The following is a 24,416-nucleotide window of genomic DNA, read 5'->3' on the forward strand; positions in this document are numbered from 1 at the left end:
CGATCCCCTGTTGTGGGTGGTTCCGGACTGGTGATGACTTCTTGAACGATTTCAGGTTCGGCGACGGGTTCTGAAACGGCCTCCGGTCGTGGTACACTAGAAGTCGGAGCAGCTTGTACGGATTTACCCATTGCGGTTGCAAACATGGCGAATGCCTCCATCGCCTTCTCCGCACCCCCGAATTTCTGGAATAGCTCGGCCATAAACGTTGCCGCACTTGAATCGGCGGATCCTGAGGTGTTCCCGGCACTTTGCTTGTTATCCATGGAGAACTCTGCAAAAATTTTTACACAGACTTGGACGGAAATTACTTTGATTAGGGTTAGAAAAGAGAAAGCCTAGAGAGAATTTGGGGAATTTCGGATGTAGAGAGAGAGAGAGTGAATAAGTAAAATAAAAGGAGAACACGGTTATTATCCGATAGGTATGGGCGAGGATGGTTTTTGTTGCAGGTGGTTTGCAGGCATGACGCTAGCGACCGTACGCCTCCCCATAAAGGTGTCTTTTGAAATCCGAGCTGGTGCCTACTCCCTCCAAAATTTTACTCCTCAATTCCCTGCCCAAGTAACTTCCTTCTGCAAAATCACACTTAGAGAAAAACATTAAACTAAAAATTGAAACGCCAGACTTCCCGGGTCTAGGGTATGACAATATCAAAAACATTCCTAAAGGAGCCTGGTATTTCAAAAATATTTTTGGAAGATTGTTTGTTTTCTGATTTGTTTGGGTTTTCTTGATTTACTAAAAGCGACTAAATATTTACAGTTTATGTTCCAGTGTTCTCAAGATTCCCTAGACCAGGCCATGATAAAACTTCTTCGATACTGGACCTAGGAAATCTCCAAGAACACTCACTTCCCAGAATGATCAGGCGATATTAGGGAGTACGCGTAGTGGAACTTCGTCCACTACACACATCTCCGAGTTATCCCTAAATACCTTTACCCTATGGCCATTGACAAGAAATGGAGTAGAGTTTGAAAAACTTCCCTGGATTTCTACCGCTCCGTTCGCACGCAGACTCACAACAGTGTATGGTCCAGTCCATTTGGACTTCAGCTTACCGGGCATTAACTTGAGTCGGGACTGGAACAGGAGAACCTTCTGCCCCACTTGCAGTTCCTTGGTCCGGAGATTCTTATCATGCCACAACTTGGTCTTTTCCTTGTACCACATTGCTGACTCATAGGATTCAAGTCGCAATTCTTCCAACTCCTGGAGTTGCAGTTTCCTCTCTTCCTCACAAGCTTGAGGATTCATATTAATCTCCTTGACCGCCCAGTACGCCTTGTGCTCAATTCCCACCGGCAAGTGACACATCTTACCGAATACTAACCTGTAAGGAGACATTCCAATGGGCGTTTTATACGCTGTTCTGTATGCCCATAATGCATCATCAATTCTCTTGCTCCAGTCTTTCCTCGACGGATTCACCGTTTTTTCCAGGATCGCTTTGATTTCTCTGTTTGATATTTCTGCCTGGCCGTTAGATTGAGGATGATAAGGTGTAGACAATCTGTGGTGGACGCCATACTTTCTCATCAAAGCTTCAATAGTCCGGTTGCGGAAATGCGTCCCATTGTCAGACATTATAGCTCTGGGCACTCCGTACCGATTGAAGACATTAGCTCTAAGAAACTTCGATACCTCCTTGGCTTCGCAAGATGTGGTCGCCTTGGCTTCTATCCATTTCGAAACATAATCCACTGCCACTAGTATGTATGTATTCCCGTATGAAGATGGAAATGGACCCATGAAGTCCATTCCCCAAACATCGAAAATTTCACAAACGATCACCGGGACTTGCGGCATTTCATCTCTTCTGGAGATTCCCCCAGTCTGTTGACACCTCTCACAATTCTGACAAAACTCGAACGCATCCTTATGCAATGTAGGCCAGTAAAAACCACTATCTAACACCTTCCTTGCGGTCTTCCTAGGTCCAAAGTGACCTCCACATGCTAGAGCATGGCAATGATTCAGCACATCCCTCTGTTCCCACTCCGGAATACACCTCCGGATTACTTGGTCGGCTCCCATTCGCCACAAATACGGGTCATCCCAGAAATAGTACTTGGCCTCGCTCTTCAATTTCATCTTCTGGGCCCGGGAAATTACTTGCGAACTGGGCACCTCTCAAGTGACTAAGTAATTTGCCAGGTCAGCGAACCATGGCTCAACGTTTTGATGACATTTCCCTTTTTCGGCATCCCTTGGACCTGTTAACACCATAATCTCTTCCCAGCTGATAGGTCGAAGAAATTTTTTCACGTAGTACAAATGTTCCTCTGGGAATGCATCCGGTATTGCTTCCTCGGTCTCCCCTTGAAATATCCTGCTCAGATGATCGGCTACTTTATTTTCTGTTCCCTTTTTGTCTCTAACTTCCCAATCGAATTCCTGCAAAAGCAACACCCATCGGATTAATCTCGGCTTGGATTCTTTCTTTGCCAACAGGTACTTTATAGCCGCGTGGTCGGTGAAGACTATCACCCTCGACCCAAGCAAGTACGGGCGAAATTTCTCAAATGAGTATACTACCGCCAGCATTTCTTTTTCAGTAGTGTCATAATTTCTCTGAGCTTGATTCAGCGTTTTTGAAGCATAAAAGATCACATAGCTTTTCCCATCAACTCTTTGACCTAGCACCGCTCCCACCGCATAATCGCTTGCGTCACACATAATCTCAAAGGGTAGATTCCAGTCGGGCGCTCTAATAATAGGCGCAGATACTAGCCTGTCTTTTAACAACTGAAAAGCCTTTTTGCATTCCTCATCAAAGACAAAATCAACATCGTTATGCAACAAGTGGGTGAGTGGCTGAGCAATTTTTGTGAAATCTTTTATGAACCTCCTATAGAATCCGGCATGCCCTAGGAATCCTCTCACCTCCTTCTGATTCGTCGGGTAAGGCAGTTTTGAGATCACCTCAATCTTTGCCTGGTCTACCTGTATACCTCTTTCCGAGACTACGTGCCCTAGGACAATTCCCTCAGGGACCATAAAGTGGCATTTCTCGAAGTTTAAAACCAAATGTTTTTCCTGGCACCTTCTCAATACTATATCCAAACTATCCAAACATGAGTCAAATGAATTCCTGTACACAGTGAAGTCGTCCATAAAAATCTCGATGCAGTCCTCCAAGAGATCCGAGAAGATACTCATCATACACCGCTGAAAAGTGCCTGGCGCATTGCACAGGCCAAACGGCATCCTCCTGTAAGCATACGTGCCGAAAGGACACGTGAAAGTTGTCTTCTCCTGGTCCTCGGGATCCACATAGATTTGAAAATACCAACTATACCCGTCTAGGAAACAGAAGTATTGCTTGCCCGCTAGCCTCTCCAGCATCTGGTCAATGAAAGGTAGAGGGAAATGGTCTTTCTTGGTCGCTTCATTTAACTTCCTATAATCGATGCACATCCTCCACCCAGTGACTAGTCTGGTGGGCACCAATTCATTCTTGTCGTTCTTGACCACCTGTATTCCTGACTTCTTGGGTACCATATGGACTGGACTCACTCATTCACTGTCTGGTATGGAATAAATGATTCCTAGGGAGAGTAGTTTCAATACTTCCTTCAGCACTTCCTCCCTCATGTTAGGATTCAATTTGCGTTGAGGATCTCTGCAGGCTTTTGCTCCTTCCTCCAAGCGGATGTGATGTATGCACAAATCTGGACTAATTCCTACCAGGTCAGAGAGTGTCCACCCAATAGCCTTCTTGTTTCTTCGGATTACCTTCAGCAGTTCCTCTTCCTGTCCCTCGGTCAAGCTGTTGTTGATAATCACAGGGAAAGTTTCATTTTCCTCTAAATAAGCATACTTTAGGCCTGGTGGAAGTGTTTTCAACTCTTTCTTGGGAACGTCTTTTTCCTGGGGCAAGGGATTTTTCTCTGTTATTTCGGTTGTCATTCCCTTCCTCGACCCAGCAGAACCTTCCACACTCGCCACATAAGGTGTATTCCTTGACCTAGCTAGCTCCGGATTTGCACAGAATTCCAGAATTGCTTCAGCTAACTCCTCATCAGATAACTCACTTGTGTTCATGGCTTGACACCAACTGGCCACTTCTCTATCAATGGCATGACTCATCTCGGAGTTCTCAATCTGTTCCTGCATTAATTCCGTCTCAAGGTATTCTTGGACCAAAGGGTTAATAACATCTATAGCATGCAAATTTTCAACGTCAAGAGGTTTCTTCATTGCCTCATCAATGCTGAATGTGTATTTCTCCCCATTATAATCAAGGCAAATTGTTCCATCAAATACATCAATGATAGTCTTAGCGGTACGTAGGAAGGGTCTCCCTAAAAGTACTCCGCCCGACTCTGCGGACTCATTATCACTCATCTTAATCACATGGAAATCAGCAGGGTACAAGAAGTCATGTACCTTGACTATCACATTCTCAAGCACCCCTTCAGGATAGATGCATGACCTGTCCACCAGTTGAATCACTACCTTCGTGTCTACCATGCCTACCCCCACTAATTTCTTGTATACGGAAAGTGGTAACACATTTATCGACGCACCCAAATCACACATAGCATGCTCGATTTTTACGTCACCAATAGAGATGGGTAAGGTGAACATACCTGGGTCATTGCATTTTGAAGGCATCTTCCTCTTCTGAATCACTGCGGAGACGTTCTCGCCTATCAGAATTTTCCCACTGGGTCTAGCCTTCCCAGCTATAAATTCCTTGATGAACTTGCTAAAGACTGGCATCTTCAGGGCCTGTAAGAATGGCAGATTGATCTCCAACTTCCCAAAAATGTCCATGAAATCCACCGGCTCTTCCTTTTGCTTCTTGGCTTCCCCTCGGCTTGGGAAGGGTTTCGGTCGCTTTCCTGCTCCGGTAGAACTTTCAGCTGATAACTCTCCAGTTTCTTTTCCCACTGCCTCATCTTCCAACTCAGGCTCTGGATCGAGGAAGAATGATTCAGTTGATCTAGGCAAAGGTTTCTCTAAATCTACTGTCTTAAGGTCATCCTTGACCAAGGGAATACTCCCCCCAAGTGTCTTGGCCTAGGAATTGTATCCTCTTCTTCCCTGTCTTCTTTGGGATCTGTCACCTCCTTTGTTCTTACCACTGGCCCATCATACCCTTTCCCGGATCTCAAGGTAATCTGACTTATATTAGCTCTATCAGGTGGCCTTACTGAGGCAGGAATTTTGCCCTCGTTTCCCCGCATATCACTCAAGGAAGTAGCTATTTGTGACAGTTGCTTTGCCAGCATATCCATCGCTGCCTTCTGTTCCTGTTGAGCATCTTGAAGCTTGTGCACTACGTCATTGTTCAATTGCAGGTTGTTTTGCATATGTTGCTGAGAACTGACGAGGTCGTGCACCATATCATCGATACTCTTTGGTGGTTTCGGGGGTTGACTGGGCCCTGGCCCTATACTCAGAGTTGGTCCACTTGCTTGATTCTGACGAGCGTTTCCTTGACCGCCTGAAGAGTTATTGTATTGATTTCCTTGGCCATGGTAATTGTTCTGAAAATTCCTGTGGTGTGGGGGTACATAAGAGTTCCCCTGATTGCTCTGATTCCTGTTTCCCCAGCTCGGGTGGTCTCCTTGGTTCCGATTAATCCAGTTGCCCTGCCCCTCTTGATTCCTTCCTGACCAGTTACCTTGTCTTTCGGGCTGAGGTGCAAACTGCTGACTTTGTTGTGGTGCCGGCTGATTCTGTTCATTGTCAGTCCATCTGAAATTTGGATGGTTTCTCCAAGGCGCATCTCTCTGTCTCCCTGGATTCCAGCTCCCATCGGGATTCCAACTTCCCATTGCATTGACCTGGGCCTGATAATCTCCTTCCTGGGTCCCGTAATATTGTTGCATTTGATTATCTCCTGGACCAGGAGATTTCTCCTTCCCTTGTGAAGCCAGTGGAATCGTCTTTTCAATCGCGTTCAAAAGAGCCTTCTCGAGCCTATCAATCCTTGCTTCGACTTTGTCATCTTCTTGTTCTCTCACAGCATGCACCGATCCTCTTTTTACTGCATTCCTAGGGTTATCGTACGCCTTCTTAGCGTCAATCAACTTCCCTAGGATCTCTCTTGCCTCACTTCCCCTTTTTCTTGTGAAATTTCCCCCACTCGAGGAGTTCATTAAGTCCTTTGACTCGGGAGTTGCTCCTTCGTAAAACAGAGAGTAGGTCTCTGCCTCTATCATTCGGTGATTCGGGCATGCATCCAACAACCCCTTAAATCTCGACCAATACTGACTCAACGATTCATCGTAATCTTGCTTACACTCTAGTATTTCTTTCTTAAGTGCATTCGTCTTGTTGGATGGGAAGAAATAATCTAAGAATTCTAACTTGAAGTCCCTCCACGTGCGGATAGAATCCGGAGGCAACCTCAATAGCCACGTATTCGCTTCCCCCTTCAAGGTAAACAGAATCGCTCGTAGGCGATAATCCTCATCTGTTGCATCATTCGGCCTCTTCTGAATACCACATAACTTACTGAATTCATTTAAGAACTCATACGGACACTCATTTCTACGCCCAGAGAACGTCGGAAAGATGCCGAGTACGTTTGTCTTGATCTCGATAGTTCTCTGACGTGGATTCATCACTATAGCTTGAGCTGGTTCTCCATCTAAATGGGCAGTGAGAGAGCCGATTTCTGGATCTGGGTCTACCACCTGCGCCATGACTACTTCCTCTGCTTCCCCTGTTTCTGACTCTGTTTCTGATTCGGGTGGTGATTCTGGATCTTCGCGTCCTGATGACGTCCAAGATTCGTCGCTAGTAAATTCACTCGGAAACGGATCTCCCGTGGTGAACCCTGATCTGGTGGTCACAGTAGAGACTGTATCCTTAACCCGCCAATCAAACTGGCCGTGTTTCCACCCAGATGAGTTGCTCCAGTAGGTAGATCTTGAGCCTCTGCTCATAAACTGTAAACAAAAGAGAAGGAAAACAAATCAAAACTATTTACACCACAGACTCTGAACACTAACACTAAGCATGCCATCCATCCCCGGCAACGGCGCCATTTGAAGTGGTTGAGTCTTCTCGCTCGACTCTAATGTCGAATGACTAGACTCAGGAGTAAGCAAGTGTGCACATATGAGAATTAATGCAAAGCTCGGTCCAGACACAACGCTCCTTAAATCCACTGGATCACTGGGTCCAGGAACTCAAGAGAACTACAGTGTTTTTGTCGTTGGACACACTCGACTCCCCTTCAAAAATAAATCCCTCAACCCGAATACTATGAATTAGTATAGGGAAGTGGGGTCGATCCCACAGAGATGGATTCGCAAAGTAGTGCTAAGAGACTATGGAAACAAACGACTGCTGCCACGCAAAAGGGTTGAGATTTTAACTATCACTAGATCTAGGCAAGAAATGTAAACTCTAAACCTAGGACACAGAAAACTTACTGGAATCAGACATCAAATCCGAAAGACACAATTACTCCCTAGACTAAGTAAACAATTACCTAATCTAGCTAAACAGAAAGCAACTAACAGTGGGGACCATGTTTCCAGAAATAGCAAGTACGGTAAAAGCTGTAGACAACCAACCCATGCAATTTCCTAACCAACTCAGACGCGTAAATGCAGAAAACAGAGCATACTCCTGGATTTGAACAGAATATAGAAATTTGGACGCCGAAAACTTGCTACGAATCGGAAATACACCAGATCTACGTAAACTAGGCGAAATGAAATGAAAACACGTAAGCGCGGCATAAAATTAAACACTCCTGCTCAGAATCACGTCGGACGCTTAATCCACTCCGGATCCAAGCAATCCAAACTCAACAATCAACAAAATCAACTCCATAGCTCCGATTCTAACAGATCTGCTCCGATCACCGCCAAATTCCAACAATCACGAACAACTCCACAACATTAACCAGACAAAACCCCAATTCATTCACAAACCAGCTCCATTCTCCCAGATTCAACCATTAACCTGCAATAATCCAGAAATCAACCAACTCCAACAATCCAACTCCAGAATTCAAGTAAACACAATCAAACAACAGTAACCATCACGATCAACGTAAACGAAAACGAAACTGCATTAAAGTAAGAAATATCCAGAAACAAAAGAGATCCGAGCTTCGAACAGCGAAGCTTGGCGAATTCAGCAGAAACGAAAGCGGAAAATAAATTGTTTCTTCGCCCTAAAGAAGGACGGTGTTACAACGAGATCGAAAATGTATGAAAGCTAGAGGTGAACCCCCTAGTGTGCCCTGAATTTCCCACCGAAAGAATCCAAGAGTGTGAAGAGAATGGACTAAGCTACAGGCTGTTAGCAAGGTCTCCACCGAGAAGATCCCTTCAGCTTGCATGCTTCTTCCTTTTATAGATGCGGACATAGCCTTCTAGAGTCTTCGTAGAAATCCCTATTCTACCCTTCAACTCCGAGGCTTCCTCCGTCAAGCAATTTCCTTCATAATGTCCACTTTTTCGCCAGTTTCCTAGGACCATGCAAGCGTCCTCTTCTTTTCCTGGATCTAGCGAAAACCTTCACACACCTGGCTTAAATCATGCGTTAGACCCAGTAATTTCACAAAATAAAACCCCTAGACCGATGCATGAAAATTAGCCTTATCAGCAGTCAAATGTGTCTTCTTGGGTTATGGAAAAAATCAAAAAGGGTATCGATGCTATCACCCTTCAACAGATCATATGTACACAACTATGAACTGCGACTTTGTTGAAAGCGAATATTTCTATAGCCAATCTAGCGGTCAGGGGGAAAGTAAGTTAGAAAACTCTAGTAGTGATGCACTAAATTGGTTATCTCTTTGGGGAGAAGCCATTCAGGGGGAGGGAGAGAACAACCAAACAAATGAGTCAGACCAAAATCCTGTCACAGAAGTTGGTCCAACGGAGGAAGTGAGCAGTACCATCGGGCAGTTAAATCCCCAAGAACATAATGTGACGCTTCAGGATCCCGCCGAGCTATCTGACCAGTCTTTGAATCCTGAGGTAAACACTTCAGATCCCAATATTGGTACCCTACCTGAAACCACTAACAGAGACAGGGAAAACCAAAGTGATACAGAAGAGCCACCGACAGAACAAGAGACTAGGCAAGATAGATTTCCTTACAGAAGTACAAAGGGCATCCCTTCTCGAAGATATTCACCAGACTGGAAAGGGCGAAGATCTAGATACTCCATCGCAAATCTCACCCAAGGGCACCTCACTGAAATGGCTAGGGCATTTGAAGCTGCACTTTATGAAGAAGAAGAGATTCCACAATCCTTCGATATGGCAATGAAACACAAGCATTGGAGGGAGGCCATGAAGAAGTAGATTGATGTCTTGATAAAAAATGAAACATGGGAAAAATGCACTCTACCTCCAGGAAAGAAACCAGTAGGATGTCGTTGGATCTTCACCATAAAAAGACGTGCAGATGTTTCAATCGAGAGATACAAGGCAAGATTGGTTGCTAAGAGATACACTCAGGTGTATGGAGTAGACTATGAAGAAACTTTCTCTCCTGTAGCAAAACTAGGGACAGTGAGAGCTCTGCTTTCAGTAGCTTCATGTAAAGAATGGCCATTATACCAGTTCAATGTTACAAATGCCTTTCTTCAAGGTGAACTTGAGAAGAATAAGAAAGTCTACATGGAGGTACCACCAGAGTTTTATGAAGAATTTGGGAATGGTCAAGTATGCAGACTGAAGAAGACCTTGTATGGATTAAAGCAATCCCCCAGAGTTTGGTTTGGAAGATTTTGCCAGACAATGTTCAAACATGGCTTCAAACAAAGCCATTCAGATCACACGCTATTCCTAAATGAAAGGGATGGAAAAATGACATGTTTGATCATCTATGTTGACGACATGATCATAACTGGAGATGATGCAGAAGAGATCTAAAATTTAAAGAAAAATCTTTTCAACGAATTTGAGATGAAAGACTTGGGAGCTTTGAAGTACTTCCTAGGAATTGAAGTGTAGAGATCCAACCACAGAATATTTCTAAGGCAAAAGAAGTATGTACTTGACATGCTTGCCGAAACGGGCCTACTAGATTGCAAGCTTGCTGAAACTCCGATGATGCCCAACCATGGGTTGAAGATTGAAGATGGAGCTAAGCCTGCAAATCGTGAAAGATATCAACGATTAGTAGGAAAACTTATCTATCTATCTCACACCAAACCCGACATCATTTATGCAGTTGGGGTTGTAAGTCAATTCATGCATCAACATCAAGAAGATCATATGGACGCTGCCATAAGGATTGTAAGATACTTAAAGGGGATAACCGGTTTTGGAGTATTCTTAGAAAAAAAAGAAGACTTGGAGATTGATGGATACACTGATGCTGATTGGGCAAGCAATCCGGAGGATAGAAAATCTACCGGATGATATTTTACATTTGTTGGGGGCAACCTTGTCACTTGGAGAAGCAAGAAGCAAAAAGTTGTAGCTCTATCAAGTGCAGAAGCTGAATTTCAAGGAATCAGAAGTGGCCTGATGGAGATACTTTGGCTTAGGAGATTGTTAACAGAAATTGACTTTCCACCCACTCGGAAGAGTCAGCTTTTCTGTGACAATAAAGTTGCAATTAGCATTTCAGAAAATCTCGTACAGCATGACAGGACCAAACATGTTGAGGTCGATCGTCACTTTATCAAAGAGAAACTTGAAAGCAGGATTATCGAGTTCCCATTTGTCCGATCTGAGGAACAACTGGCAGACATTCTCACCAAGGCACTGAGCCCTACAAAATTCAAAGAATTCCTTGGCAAGTTCAGTATCAGGGATAATGTTACTCAACTTGATGGGGGGTGTTGAAAAGAGAGACAACATTAATATGCCGCCCAACATTCATTATGGAGAGTTCCTAAGTGATGCAAAGTACCAATTTATATTTATTGATGTACTAGAATATTCTCATTCACCCTATAAATACTAGGGTGTTGAACATTTGGAATACACAAGAAAATACAAACTTTTTCCTCTGTACTCTCTACATAAACTATGTCTTACCAATCCTGCTATACCTCTCTCGATTACCATCTTTAAGAGCATCCATTAAAAAAAATGAAAATAATAAATTACATGAAATTTTGTACTCAACCGTAACCAATAAGTATAATCCCAGATTAACATTCACAACGCAAGAATTTGTCGAAAATCAAACACAAATGAGCAGGCAAAGTGTGGTAATCAACCCTCCGGAGAGGGAATCGAACGACGAGGATATTAACCCAAAATCAATAGAATTCAGGCATATCGTGTTGTGGTTTCAATCTCAGCTTCGATCTCCTCAGAAACATTGCGATTTGCGAGTGTTCAGACCCCAGAGTGTTCACCTATTCGAAGCGCGGAGATATGTGAAAATTGAAAATCGCCGCCCATTTTTTCATTTTAGCGGGGAAGATGCGGATTTTATTTTTTGGATGGGGTTAAATTGGTCAGATTCTAATAAGCATCTTTAAATAAATAATTTATTTCAGCAAATATGGGGTTATTCGTTGAAAACCAAAAACACCACATAATTTTGTGGGCCATTCTCATTCAAATCTAACCTAGATACAAATCTGACTAATATTGAAAAGGGAAACTGAATAGACCCTTCTTAGAGGGGAACTTCAAGATTTGAGACAAAACAAAGAGTGTTATGGAATGCTACTACGTTGCCTTTGCTCGATCCGCTGCTGGTCAGCCTCATTTTATTGTTGAAGAGGCTGCTGAACTTTTGGATATCTTCGCTTACTCGTCTGAAATGTATGCGAAACATCTTTATATTGTGTTCAACAACTCGGCCGCTTAGCGTTGTAGAGGTTGGTGACCCGTTCCCAAATTTTCTTCCAAATTTGGTGGTTCCCACGATCGAATCTTCCGAAGTGACAACCCACACCTCAAATAATTTATCCATCTCGACCCTCGTATGGCGTTGCCTTCTTGAAGTTAAGACAACGACCGAGTCGGGTCGTGGTTGGACATCTGGTCGGATGTCCACCTGAATGGCGCGCCAGTGTGCTGCATGTTTACTGGATAAGGTTAGACAAATTCAGTTGGAGGCCACAATCCGGACACATTGGCCGTCGCAGATCCTTGGGTACCTGATGTCGGGTAATCCTATCCCGGGTAATCCGGTGTCGGTGTGCTCCACCAGCTCCAGCTCTGGTTGGGCGGTAGTTGTTTTTCTGACATATTTTGCATAATAAGTTATGAAAATGTGTAAAGAAAAATTAGAGAGAGAGTTTGGTATGAATTTTTTTTGGATTATATAGATGATTTTGAGATAAATTTGAGTAAAACAAATGAAAAAAATAAAAATGGGAAAAATCCAGATATTTGGGGAAGTAGATTTTTTTTGTGATTTTTTTGAATTTTTCCGAACTTCTAAAAAATAAAAATTCAAAGCTCAAAATGACGCCCACCCGCGGGGGCACGTGTCATGGGCACGTCGACTCCACAGACCAAGCTGTGGTCTCCGCGGCGAGACGCTCTCTGCATTGAGCCGACGGGACAAGAAATCTCGTCCAATTGAGGACCATTGCGGATGCTCTTAATTGCAAAAAGTAAAATATACTCCATAGAAGGTTCAATATTAAAAAGTTTTAAAGTGTGATTGATTAAAAGTTCAGCGTTTTATCCACTTTATGTTTTAATGCCCGAAGCGGTGAAAGCAAGTCTATTACTATTCCAAAATCAAGTGTATTGACTATTTTCTCTTTTACTACCAGCACTGTATCAACTGCATTTTTTTCCCTCTCAAACTCACACTCAACAGTCGTCGTTGTATCTGAATTGTTAGTGACGGCAGAAGAATTCGGCTTAAGTGATTCCTGCAACTCGTGGCTACTCTCTTTAACAATTCTCCTTATATTTTTATTTTTGAGAAAAAGCACCCAAATTTCTTGAATGCATGCTCATTATTTCGTCCGCGATTCTTTAATTTAAGCTTTAGAGATTTTCTCTCGCATATTCTGTGTACATTTCCTGGCAACAAATTTTTAATTTATTCTTAATTTCCGTTTATTTTGTGTGGGCAATTAGGGTCTATGGGTTTATTCAGTATAGTAAAATTCATTCGTTTCCCCTCTTTTTGCCCGTGTGGAGAAATTCTCATTTGTTATTTTGACTACGTTTTAGTGTTGCTATCCCTTCATTGTGGAAGGTGGAGTGATTTTGTTGCCAGGTCATCTGGTGATGGTGAAGCTTTTATCAGGATTTATCAGATTTAACATGCCCTGTTTGCATTCTTAGTATACGTTGATAAGTCGATTAACATTATCTTCAGTGTCATAAGGTTATGAAAGATGGAATGTCTGGTTGAGCATTTTACAGACTCACGTTCTCTCCTTACATCTTTCTTGTTTGTGAGAATGGCTTCCATTTGCATGCTTATCTTGTGTTGCATGTATAGAACATATGGCTCCAAAAATTTGTCTAGTTGGTATTCCCTCCGTCCCTCTGTAGTAGAGAGGCGTTTATTTTTGGCACTAGATTAAAGAAATTGTGTTAAAAGTGAGTTAAGTGAAGGGAAAATAAAGTAGAAAAGGAAAAAGGTAGAGATATGACGAAAGAATAAAGTAAGAAAGAAGAAATAGGTTGCTTTTTGCCAAAAAAAAATGACTCAGCTACAGCAGGACAACCCAAAAATAAATACGACTCAGTATTATATTGAAGGATACTACATAGAAAATAAAAGGCATTGCTTCATGTTCTTCAGTAATTTTAGGGGCTTAGGAGTACTCTCTAACTTTGATTTGTCTCTTGCCACTGTCTCTACCACTTTTATGAATGTGGTGTACCATCTCTAATGATTTTGTGGATATTATTTGGCTCATCTGCTTGGATATTTCTGTGGTTGTATATTATTTGAACAAGTAAAAGTTCTGTCTTGGTTCGAGTGGGGATAGCATATCTCTTCTGCATGTCCGTGGAGTTTTGGAATATCCAAACATATCAGAGATAGAGAGGTAAGAATTTCCCGAACGAAACGCACTCCTTCGTACACGTCAGGAGTCCATTGATGAGAAGGGGCTGGGGAAAGCTTGAACCCAATTCCTACAGTGATGAATATGAGCGCAATTGAAATTCCCGGGGAGCTACACATTTTTGTATTGATAAGACCATTCGCTATTTCTTGAAGCTTGATCTCTCCCAGGGATAAACCATATAGCCAAGAGAAACCATGAACCATAATAGAATAGCTTGCCCCACCCATGAATATTTTGATTTGTAGAAGCACTTCATCTAGCCCGATATTATTTGCGTGAAGTTTAACCTGGAATTGAATGAAAATTGCTGATTCGAAGTAATTGTTATGTACTAGTTTTTATCACACTAAGTACTAATTAGTTAACAATTATGTGTTTTCTTCTTATCTACTTTTTAATGTGCTTGCTAGAAGAGCTTACTGGTGCATTGAAAGTTTATGAGCCTGCTTCATAAAAAACGGCTGAGATGAGCGGCAAGCAGACAAAAGCTAGGGTTGCCAATGCCTTTCGTGCTATGAAGGACATTGGAATTTCTGAAGCTATGGTGAAACCGGTTTTGAAGAATTTGCTAAAATTGTATGACAAAAATCGGGAACTCATTGAAGAGGAGAATTATAGGGCACTTGCTGATATTATATTTGAGGGACAAGAAGCCGAAGTAAGTGATGTATGCTATGTCTTCCATTGATGTTCTGTTTCCGTATCTTAGTTATTTTAGTTTAGTCAATAGCTTACTTCACATGACTTGCTGATGGACAGGGAAGTATGTTATCTTTTAATAGAATTGCTTGATTCCAATCTCAACAAAATCTTCTGTTCCTTTACAATGACTCTGCTAGTAACTATAGCAATTAATTATACAAGATTTAAATGTGCTTATATTTTCTACTCATCTTTCAGGCATCTGAGTGTTCCAAGAAGAAAACGAATGCTGAAGTAGGTTACCCTTTTGCACTATGCCATCCCTTAAAGTTTCAATTTTCAAGTGATATTTTTCATTCATTTTATTTTCCACGATCTTGTGATACTATTTGTCATGATTTTCCAAAATAGAAAAGGTTGGAGCAACAAGCTCAGGCAGCTGAAGAGTCGACACGGCCTTTAAAAAGGGTACGACTTGAATATCAAGATGGTCAAAGCACCTCCTCTGCTGCAGCTACTGATAGTGGTCCCACGACGCCCCTGATCATTCCTAAAGATGAACCAACTGAACCACCTAATATACGTCCACCAGAGGTAAATGCATCTCAAGGCTTGGTTTCGTCATCTCAGCCCAGTGCTGAAAACGGAAGGACTGATCCTCAGTTACTTAGTAAAGTAAAAGGAAAGCAGCCTATTTGTTCTGAACCCTTGGTTGTCCATGAGGCATGTGACCCCTGCCAGCCCGATAGCGCCACAAGTCCTTCTCATGCTATGAAGCTCAGAGACAGAGGAAAGCAATCCATCTGTCCTCAAACATCATCTGGGGATAAGAGTTTGTTTCCACATGGTTCTCCGCAGGCTACTCGTAAGGAGTGGAAAGTCGTGCGTGGTTGTGTTCCGGCTCCCAAAAAGAAGCGTGCTTTACTTTAATTATTCCTAAAGAAGAGCCTGTTACAGATGACTTTCCACAACTTGTGCGTCATGTTGCTATCATTGATCAAGGTTGGAATTTCCTCTGCGGCTGAGTGCTAATACGGTTCCAGATATTGCTTTCTTTTTTACTTTTGCACTGCCATTAGTATCACAATTACTGTTCTAGTCTTCGCTGATTGCCTTCCTCATTCCATGCTCTGTGCTGATTGGACTCCCTTGGATCATGAAAATCTTCTCCTATGATCCCCAAAAATGCTTAGTTTTATCATTTTGTCTGAACTCTGAAAGCAACACCACTAACTATTTATTAGTTTCAGTGTTACTAAATATCTGCCATGGCGCATTTATGTGGTGGTATTTGTAAAAACACCATCGCTACGGCAATTTGTGGCAGATTTTTATGGCTTCGCCATGGCGGTTGTTTTTTCATTTTCAGCCCATTAACCTGCAACCAGTCTCCTTCCCCAATTTAATATAGGGTTTTTAGTCTCTAAAACCTCAAATCAGCCTCCAAAATGGTAAAACATGAAAACCTTCATCTATCTCACTCTCAAGCCCTATCCCCTCTGCTCAGTAACTCACTAACTAGTAATTATGTTTTTGCTATTTTGTTGTAAATTGAAGTAATACATTTGTTACAACTTATATTTATAGTGAATAGTTTCTGTAACTTCAACGTCTAATTTGTTATAAAAAATTTCTGCAACAATAACTACAAACAAAAAGAATATGATGCATCAAAACAATATGATGCCGGTTGCAATAAAACAAGTGAACCTGTAAAAGAATATAATGCAGTTAAACAATATTTTTGTAACAGTATGACTTTAATATGTCGACTTGTCGAGGATGACTATACTGAGGTTGATGAGGATTTGAATTTAGACATAGTATGTATCGATGTATGACTTTACATTTTACTTATTGTCCTAAGACTTCAATTATTAGACATATTATGTAATGGTTTTTACTTTATGTTTTAATTGTTGTTCTAAGGTTTCAGAAATTATGTTTTTATCATTTTTATTTTTTGCATTTCGTATTTCATATTTTAATTTAGTTTTTATCTGTAATATTGTCGTAATAGGGTCTTGGTTTTGGTTGCAAGGGAGCCTTGGTTGATTATGGTACACTACTTTCTAGATTCTGATATATCCTTTTGTGTGCTAAATGTAAAGGAATGGGGTTGTTGTGTAGCTCTAGGTATATTTTAAAGTCCTAGACTAGAATTTATTTGAGATAAGATAACCAATAAATGTTCAGTAACCTTCCCTACAAGGAACATAATGACCTATTGATGATTTTGTTGTATGTTGCTTACTGCTCGTCACTCTGTAAGAAACTTCTGTAGAAACTTTAGTTTAATACTCACCATCAGTATCCCTGTAAATAATTTGCAGAGCCATCTACTGAAAGAGATTCATCTGATCGGAATGGTTCAGTTAGAGAACTGTCTTGTTTTGAACCCTCAGCTTCACCATCCATAAATGGAAAAGAAAGAAACAAGAGAGCTGCTGAAGCAATAACAAATCGTGAGCTTGAACTGGCATCAAGTCAGTTTGCTTCCAACCTAGAGATTGCTTCCTCGCCTCTTGGGGAGGTGAAAATTTCCTTGAGCTGCAACTTGCCTCTTGTAAGGCCTGATTCCGATATGCCTAGTCTTGAAACAGTACTACAACTGGTGGATGATAAATGTCTGAGATCACACAAAACTTTGGGCCCAAACTTTTCTGTGATGCATATTTTGAAATAAGTTTGTCAGTGCTTTCTAAATTTAAGATCAGATCAGAATAGTGTGGGCCCTTCAACCATAGACATGCATCCAACTCACTTACCGAGTAAATCAACTGCTACAGACGATCTTGGTGCTGGTGCACTGCGGTTAAATTCATTAACTGGAGCAAATGATCCCCAGTCTAATAGCAACTTACCTTTATCTGAAACACAACTGGTTACTTCTTGCAATGGCACAGATGATGGCTGTCATCTGGAGGAGAGGAATGGCGGGGATGGCCATGGAACCCATACTGAGAACAAAGAGCATCGTGTAGAAGAAACAAATGGTCAGAGCTTGGTGGTTGCTGATCACTCAGTAACTCCTGAAATAATCAATGCATGATCTTTTTGACATAGCAAAGGGACAAGAAAAAGTTATAATTTCACTGGTGAATGAAGTAAATAGCGAGTCCCCGCAATCCTTCTACTACATACGTGAAAATGTTGTTTTCCAAAGTGCTTCTGTGAATTTCTCCTTGTCCCATATTGGAGATAGCAGTTGTTCTGCTTGCTCTGGAAATTGCTTGTCATCTTCTGCACCTTGTGCATGTGCACATTTAGTTAGAGGTGAGTTTGCATATACTAAAGATGGTCTGGTTAAGGATGGACTTCTTAAAGAGTGTATTTCCATGAAACGTGATCTGAAGAAACAAAACCAGTTTTTGTGTAACGAATGTCCTCTGGAAATATCAAAGAGTGATGATACTCCTGAACCGTGCAAAGGTCATCTGGTGAGGAAGTTCATCAAAGAATGTTGGTTGAGATGTGGCTGCAATAAACAATGTGGCAACCGTGTGGTGCAGAGAGGAATAACTCGCAATTTACAGGTAGCAGTTTACTGTTGGCTGGAGCAAATTTGTATCCCAACTCTGGCAATTCATTGTATCAGTGTCCATGTCCTTTCCCTATGATTACATAATACTTTCCTTGTGTTTTCCTTGCCGAGTGTGAGCAGGTGTTCATGACCCCGGAAGGAAAAGGGTGGGGTCTGCGTACTCTGGAGGACCTGCCAGAAGGTGCTTTTGTTTGTGAATTTGTTGGAGAAGTATTGACCAATTCAGAGTTCTTTGGTCGCATTTTGAGGAGCGCTAAACAGGAGAAATATTCATATCCTATGGTCCTGGATGCTCATTGGGGTGCGAAAGAATCGCTGAAAAATGAAGAAGCGCTTTGTTTAGATGCTTCAAATTATGGAAATGTTGCAAGGTTTATTAACCACAGGTAAGTTTGTTTCAGTATTGAACTTGTGTTGCAGTTATTTGATGACTTTGTGTTTCTAAAATATAAGTTTAAATTGAGTTATTAGGTTGGGTCGGGTTGTATCAGCTAGATTCTACTCTGGATAAATGGTTTCATAAAAACTCTATTTGTAACCAATGGCATTTTGGTTGTTGAAGCTAATTATGTTCTCTATGATTGAGTGTTGATCTTCCTTGACTTGCACTGCTGGTGCTGGTGCAAATCTACTTGCTCAAAGAATTTTTGGTGCTAGAGTAAGTTGAGTACATTCTGAAGATAAAACATGTGTTTCTCGAATTACCTATTTGCTTCCAAGATATGTTGATTTTCTGATTCTAATTGCAGATTTTCTTAACATCCATTTCCCTTTTCTACCATTTTAGATGTTATGATTCAAATTTAGTGGAGATACCGGTGAAAGTGGAGACTTCTGATCACCACTACTATCGTGTGAGTAGTCGGAAACTTCAGATATATTTTACCCAGTTTTTGTCTTTTTTTGAGTTTTTTGTGACCAAATTCTGGATAATATTATTGGATGTGTCCCTAATTGCAGCTTGCTCTTTTCACTGCAAGAAAGATAACGGTTATGGAAGAACTCACTTGGGTAAGTCTAACTATTTCATTAGTCATGCTCTATCATAATATTTTTCCTTGTTACATTGTAAAGAGGCATAACGTGAAAAGGCTACAGATCATAAAGGAAAAGTTATTACTGAGGGGAATTTTTTTATGGCTGATCAAGTTACTTAAATTTTTGTTGTTTTATCGAAAGACAAAGTTACTTAAGAGATCATTTTTTTCTTTTGTTCAAGACTTCATTTTATCTCATGTGTGGAAGTATTAATTCTCTTTCACATAAAGTAGGCTTTTAATTCTCAAGATCTTTATAAGCTCTTACACTTGCAATCTTATTATCTGGAAGCTGCCATTGTGATCTTGTTTGACGTATAATGAGCTTATTCTGCTGTGGCATCATTGGAGATTTAGATATTATCTGTATGCTGATGCATTAAATATAACTTGGAAAGCTTACAGTTTTGGCTGTTAAGCTTTCAGGATTATGGCATTGATTTTGACTACCATGATCACCCTGTTAAGGCGTTTCACTGTCAATGTGGTAGCAAGTTCTGCCGCAACATTAGGCGGTCAAGTAAGAGCGACATTTTATCTCTTGCTGTCCCAGCTTACTGCTGATCCGTTGGTTTGAATACATAATGATGTTAAAGAAATCATCTCGTCTCCTCTGAAATGATTTTTCGCAGCTTATCATCCAGTCTTAGTCTTCTACCTGCAGTGAACATAAATATTCTCACATAAATTAAATTCAATGCTGGCATGCCTCATCATCTAAAACTTGGTATCTGTGTTGTTTACTTTGACCAGCTTCTAACCGGAATGTTTTGTGGTGTAGGAAGTAGAGCTTAAAGAATGTGACAAGGTGGTTGTAGCCGTCTGCCCTGATTGCAATTTTTCCGGTTGAACTCGGTTAAGTGATCTCTATGGATGCCATTTTCTGGCTTCTTCTTTGATGTAAATTCCCTCCTTGAATTGATATGCTATCTGCAGGCCATGCATGTCTAACCTGTTTTGATTTTGTGTTTCCTTGTGCAAATACTTACTCAACGGCCCATCCAAGAATGTTTTGGATTGTTACTAATATGTAGTGTTTCTCTAGTGGAGAGAGTGCGTAGTAAAACAACTGCTGCAATAAAAAATTGCAACTCTACTTATCTTTTCAATTTGTACCTTGTAAATGTCCCTAGTGTATCCATGGAGGTTCTCACACTCGATGAGCTTTATTCAAAGTTCTTTTTTGTTGATTCATTCTAAGTTTTAGATGTATAGTATCTAGTAAAAGTTAGTACTCCATGATTCTTAATTTAAAACTAAAAGGTATTGTCACACATGACAACTTGTTTAGGAATAAACTTTTGTTGTAAGTTTTTATTTTTCTTCTCTTAAAACAGTATACTTGTATATAAAAGTAAACGACATTCATATTTGAGTAAAGGAGTGGTTCTGTTTATAACTATATTAAAATCAGAATTTGAGAACTTATAAGTTACAAGTACAAACCATGTGGTACAAATCATATTAGTTGCTAACAATTTTAGTTGCTAACAATTGATGTGATGTGATGTGATGTGATGTGATGTGATGTGTTTTGTGTTGTCAAATATTAAATTCTCATAAGAAAGTTCTCAATTCAACCATTCGCCCCTTTTTCCTGAAAGTTTGTCCCATTTTTTCATTTTCGTTCATCTCACAAAATTTATCTCATTTCATTTTTTTATCATTTTTTGTAGTGGATCTCATATTTCACTAACTCATTCATACTCATATTTTATTATAAAATTAATATATAAAAATAGGACCAACATTTCACTAACTTTTTCAACTCACTTTTCATTACATTTTGTAAAACCCGTGTCGGGTCAAAATAAGACAATATTTGGGGGACGGAGGGAGTAATATTTTGTGACAAGAAGTTAATTTTAAATTTTCCGATATATTGATTTATTTGTACTCAATAATCACCCACATAAATGGGGGTGTCGAAACGGGTAGCGGGTATCGAGAAACCCTCAACCCGACCCGCTACCTGCCGGGTATTGGGTACCAGCTACCCGACGACAAAGGGAAATAGGGTGGGATCGGTATCCCCGTTAAATCCGATAATACCCGTTATTTCAATTTTATCCGATAATACCCGTTAATTAGTTTCAAGTTTATATGTAATCAGTTTATATTAAACTTTTGAAAGGTGATTTAATTTTAGATATGCTTGATGTTTCTATCATATTTGCTTATTTGAAATTTGGATTTGCATTATATTTCATACGTAGTCATATTATATTTATAGTCATATTATATTTAAGAGATGAGAAATCACCATATTTGTGCATAGTTAATAGTTGGAAATTATGCAAATACAACAAAGTAAAAAAAATACAAATCTAAAATCATAGTGTAGCAACTAGCAACAATCCCAAAATTCATTCTAGAATTACAAACATGTACATAAAATTATTGTATTAGATGACTAGCCTTGATGATAAGCGAATACTAAAAGCATAATACCATTGAATAATATAATACACAATTCAAATTATGCATGCGGGTTTGGATACCCGTAACTGCGGGTTTGGGATACCCCGATGCGGGTATCGGGTTACCCGTATAACTATACGGGTTGGGACTGGGTAGTATAATATTGAAGTTTTCGGGTACAAGTACCCGCAAAATTGGGTTTGGGTATCCGCGGGTACCCGTTTTGACACCCTACACATAAACATCTCAGATCTCCTTTTTTGTGTAGACATCTTCTCTAAACATACTGCAAATCCAAACATTTTTTGCATTTTTCTACGGAACAATACCAAATATGAGTGTATGTCGTAGCTACTATAAAAATTTTGTGAGATGTCCTAAAAAAATAAAAAAATGGTGTAAAATTTAAGTTTAATGTAATTGAATAAAATATAATTACTTTTTGGTGTGACATATACTCGAAATGAGTTTGCGTTTGATTTAAATGATTGGAGCTAAAGTGCACACATTTAGTTTCTTTTTGGTTTGGCCATAGGTGTACCAGACCCGCATTTGGCAGAATCCGACTAATCTTATTCGGTCGGGTTTGCGGATAAATGCCGAAAGTGAACTCGTGACCTCAAAGTCACCATAGCTCCGCGCTGCCAACTGCGCTACGACCCATTGTCAAAGTGCACAAATGTATTAGTGAAATATATATGTTTTAGTTAGACCAATTAAATTTTATACTATCGCATATGGCATTGAATATCAAATTTTAAAGAATAAAATGTTTCAGTAAGTCCAAAAAAAATAACAATGTTTGTTGGGCTTGTCATAGAAAGTAAGCGACTTGATTCATGGTTATGTTTGTGCGGTCCATTTATATGCAGCCCAATTAGTTGAAAACCCTAGCCCGCTTACGACTTCAAGCTTCCCTTAAAACCCTAACGCCTCCCTTCCGCATTCATTTCCAGAGAGAAAGGCGAAAATGTCGAAGAGAGGTACGATCCAATTCCCTCACATCGAATTCCAATTTACCGTCGCCTTGATTTAATGGTTTTTTGTGCTGATAGGACGCGGAGGCTCCGCGGGTAACAAGTTCAGGATGTCGCTGGGTCTGCCGGTGGCGGCGACGGTCAATTGCGCCGACAACACCGGCGCCAAGAACCTCTACATCATATCCGTGAAGGGAATCAAGGGCCGCCTCAACAGGCTTCCGTCTGCCTGCGTCGGCGACATGGTTATGGCGACCGTGAAGAAGGGGAAACCCGATCTCCGTAAGAAGGTCATGCCAGCCGTCATCGTTCGCCAGCGCAAGCCCTGGCGCCGAAAGGACGGCGTCTTCATGTATTTCGAAGGTGATGTTTCGCCTCCTGTTACTCAATTTCTGCTAAATCGGCGATTGTTTCAGTAATTTCATGAGAAATCTGGATTTTATATCTAGGGTTTGTGTCGTTCGATTAAGTTTTAGTTTGTTCTTTGCTCTCCACTCTTAATGTTTTGATTTTGCTATCTCAAACATCTGAAAATTGATTGAAAATTTTAATTTTTTCGAATAAAATATACACTTGTAGTAGATTATGTTATGTCACCATTCATGCTTTATGTTTGATATTGGTACAAAAAGTTTGAAGTTTGTGAACATAATACAAAAGGTTTCATTTGATTTTCATTTTAATACATTCCAGTCATCTATACTGCAAACTGTCTGCCTATGTGATAGTACAAAACATATACCTAATGAAACTTTTTGTGCAAAAATGAATCAATTTTGAATCATTTTGCATCCTCCTTAGGCAGTTAAACTTGCCTAGACTTCAAGCTTCTTGTACCATCTAATTACCCCTTTCATATTATGAATAAAAAATTCCTCCCTCTGCCCACTCAAGATGTCCAAATAAAGAGTGACACAGAGATTTTAGGAGGACCTTAGATGGAGTATATAGAGAGAAAAATGCAGTTGAATATTTTAAAGAGGAGAGGATTTATTTTCAAATATAGAAAGTTGATAACTTGAGTGGGATAAACTGCAAATGAAATGTGGACATTTTGAATGGGACGGAGGGAGTATTATTTTGGTCTTTGAAATTCTTATTATTACTATGATCAACAAGGTAGGTTTCATAATACAGCCACTTTGAAATGCTTATGCAAATACATAGACTCGCAAACCTAAGAGTTTATTCTTATGACCCTTCAACTTATAAAACCCCCTATTATGAATGAATTTCAAGTATTGCTTTACTTTTGATTTTATAATTAATTTGTTTTCTTTACAATTGCAGACAATGCTGGGGTTATTGTCAATCCCAAGGGTGAAATGAAAGGTAATTATACATTTATCTTTGCGCCATAGTTTTGCTTATTCATTTTGTTACAATATGTTAAATTGTCTGTATTGTCTGTTTTGTAGGGTCTGCCATTACTGGTCCTATTGGTAAGGAATGCGCTGATCTTTGGCCTAGGATTGCAAGCGCCGCCAATGCTATTGTCTAGAGAAGTTGAATCATGAGATTCTTCAAATTTTGTGCTTTTGTGAGTTTGTTAAAAAGAGACTTGAGATGATATGTTTTTTTTGGAATTTTTAAAGATATTTACCAGATTTATCTTATTTGAACCGCGTGATATACTCAGCTCCGAGGAAATTTTCTTCCATGCTAGTATATTTTTTTTAATTCTTGATTGGTGCTATGTTATATGCTGTGGCTTCTGATTCAATGATTCGTTCTTTGATCGTTATATTTTGCTGTTGATTCTATGTGCAGATCTTTAATAAGCATTTTGCTGGCAAATCTGTTGTATAATACCTTCTCGTTCTCTTCTTGTTTTTTAATAAGCATAT

At 40.3% G+C, this 24,416-nt stretch overlaps 1 protein-coding gene and 1 pseudogene across 1 annotated transcript; both read left to right on the forward strand.

Moving 5' to 3' along the window:
• The first annotated feature begins 14,414 nt into the window (after window positions 1-14,414).
• Window positions 14,415-20,365, forward strand: LOC121745958 (annotated as a pseudogene).
• A 2,089-nt stretch (window positions 20,366-22,454) lies between these two features.
• On the forward strand, window positions 22,455-24,207 carry LOC121745356 (60S ribosomal protein L23). The gene is made up of 4 exons (XM_042139228.1): window positions 22,455-22,575; window positions 22,648-22,932; window positions 23,860-23,901; window positions 23,988-24,207. Exons 1-4 carry the CDS (start codon window positions 22,563-22,565, stop codon window positions 24,068-24,070), a joined length of 423 nt encoding a protein of 140 aa, XP_041995162.1. The 5' UTR covers window positions 22,455-22,562; the 3' UTR covers window positions 24,071-24,207.
• The last annotated feature ends 209 nt before the right edge of the window (window positions 24,208-24,416 follow it).

The sequence above is a fragment of the Salvia splendens genome, chromosome 8 (assembly GCF_004379255.2).
Source record: "Salvia splendens isolate huo1 chromosome 8, SspV2, whole genome shotgun sequence".
Taxonomy (NCBI): domain Eukaryota; kingdom Viridiplantae; phylum Streptophyta; class Magnoliopsida; order Lamiales; family Lamiaceae; genus Salvia; species Salvia splendens.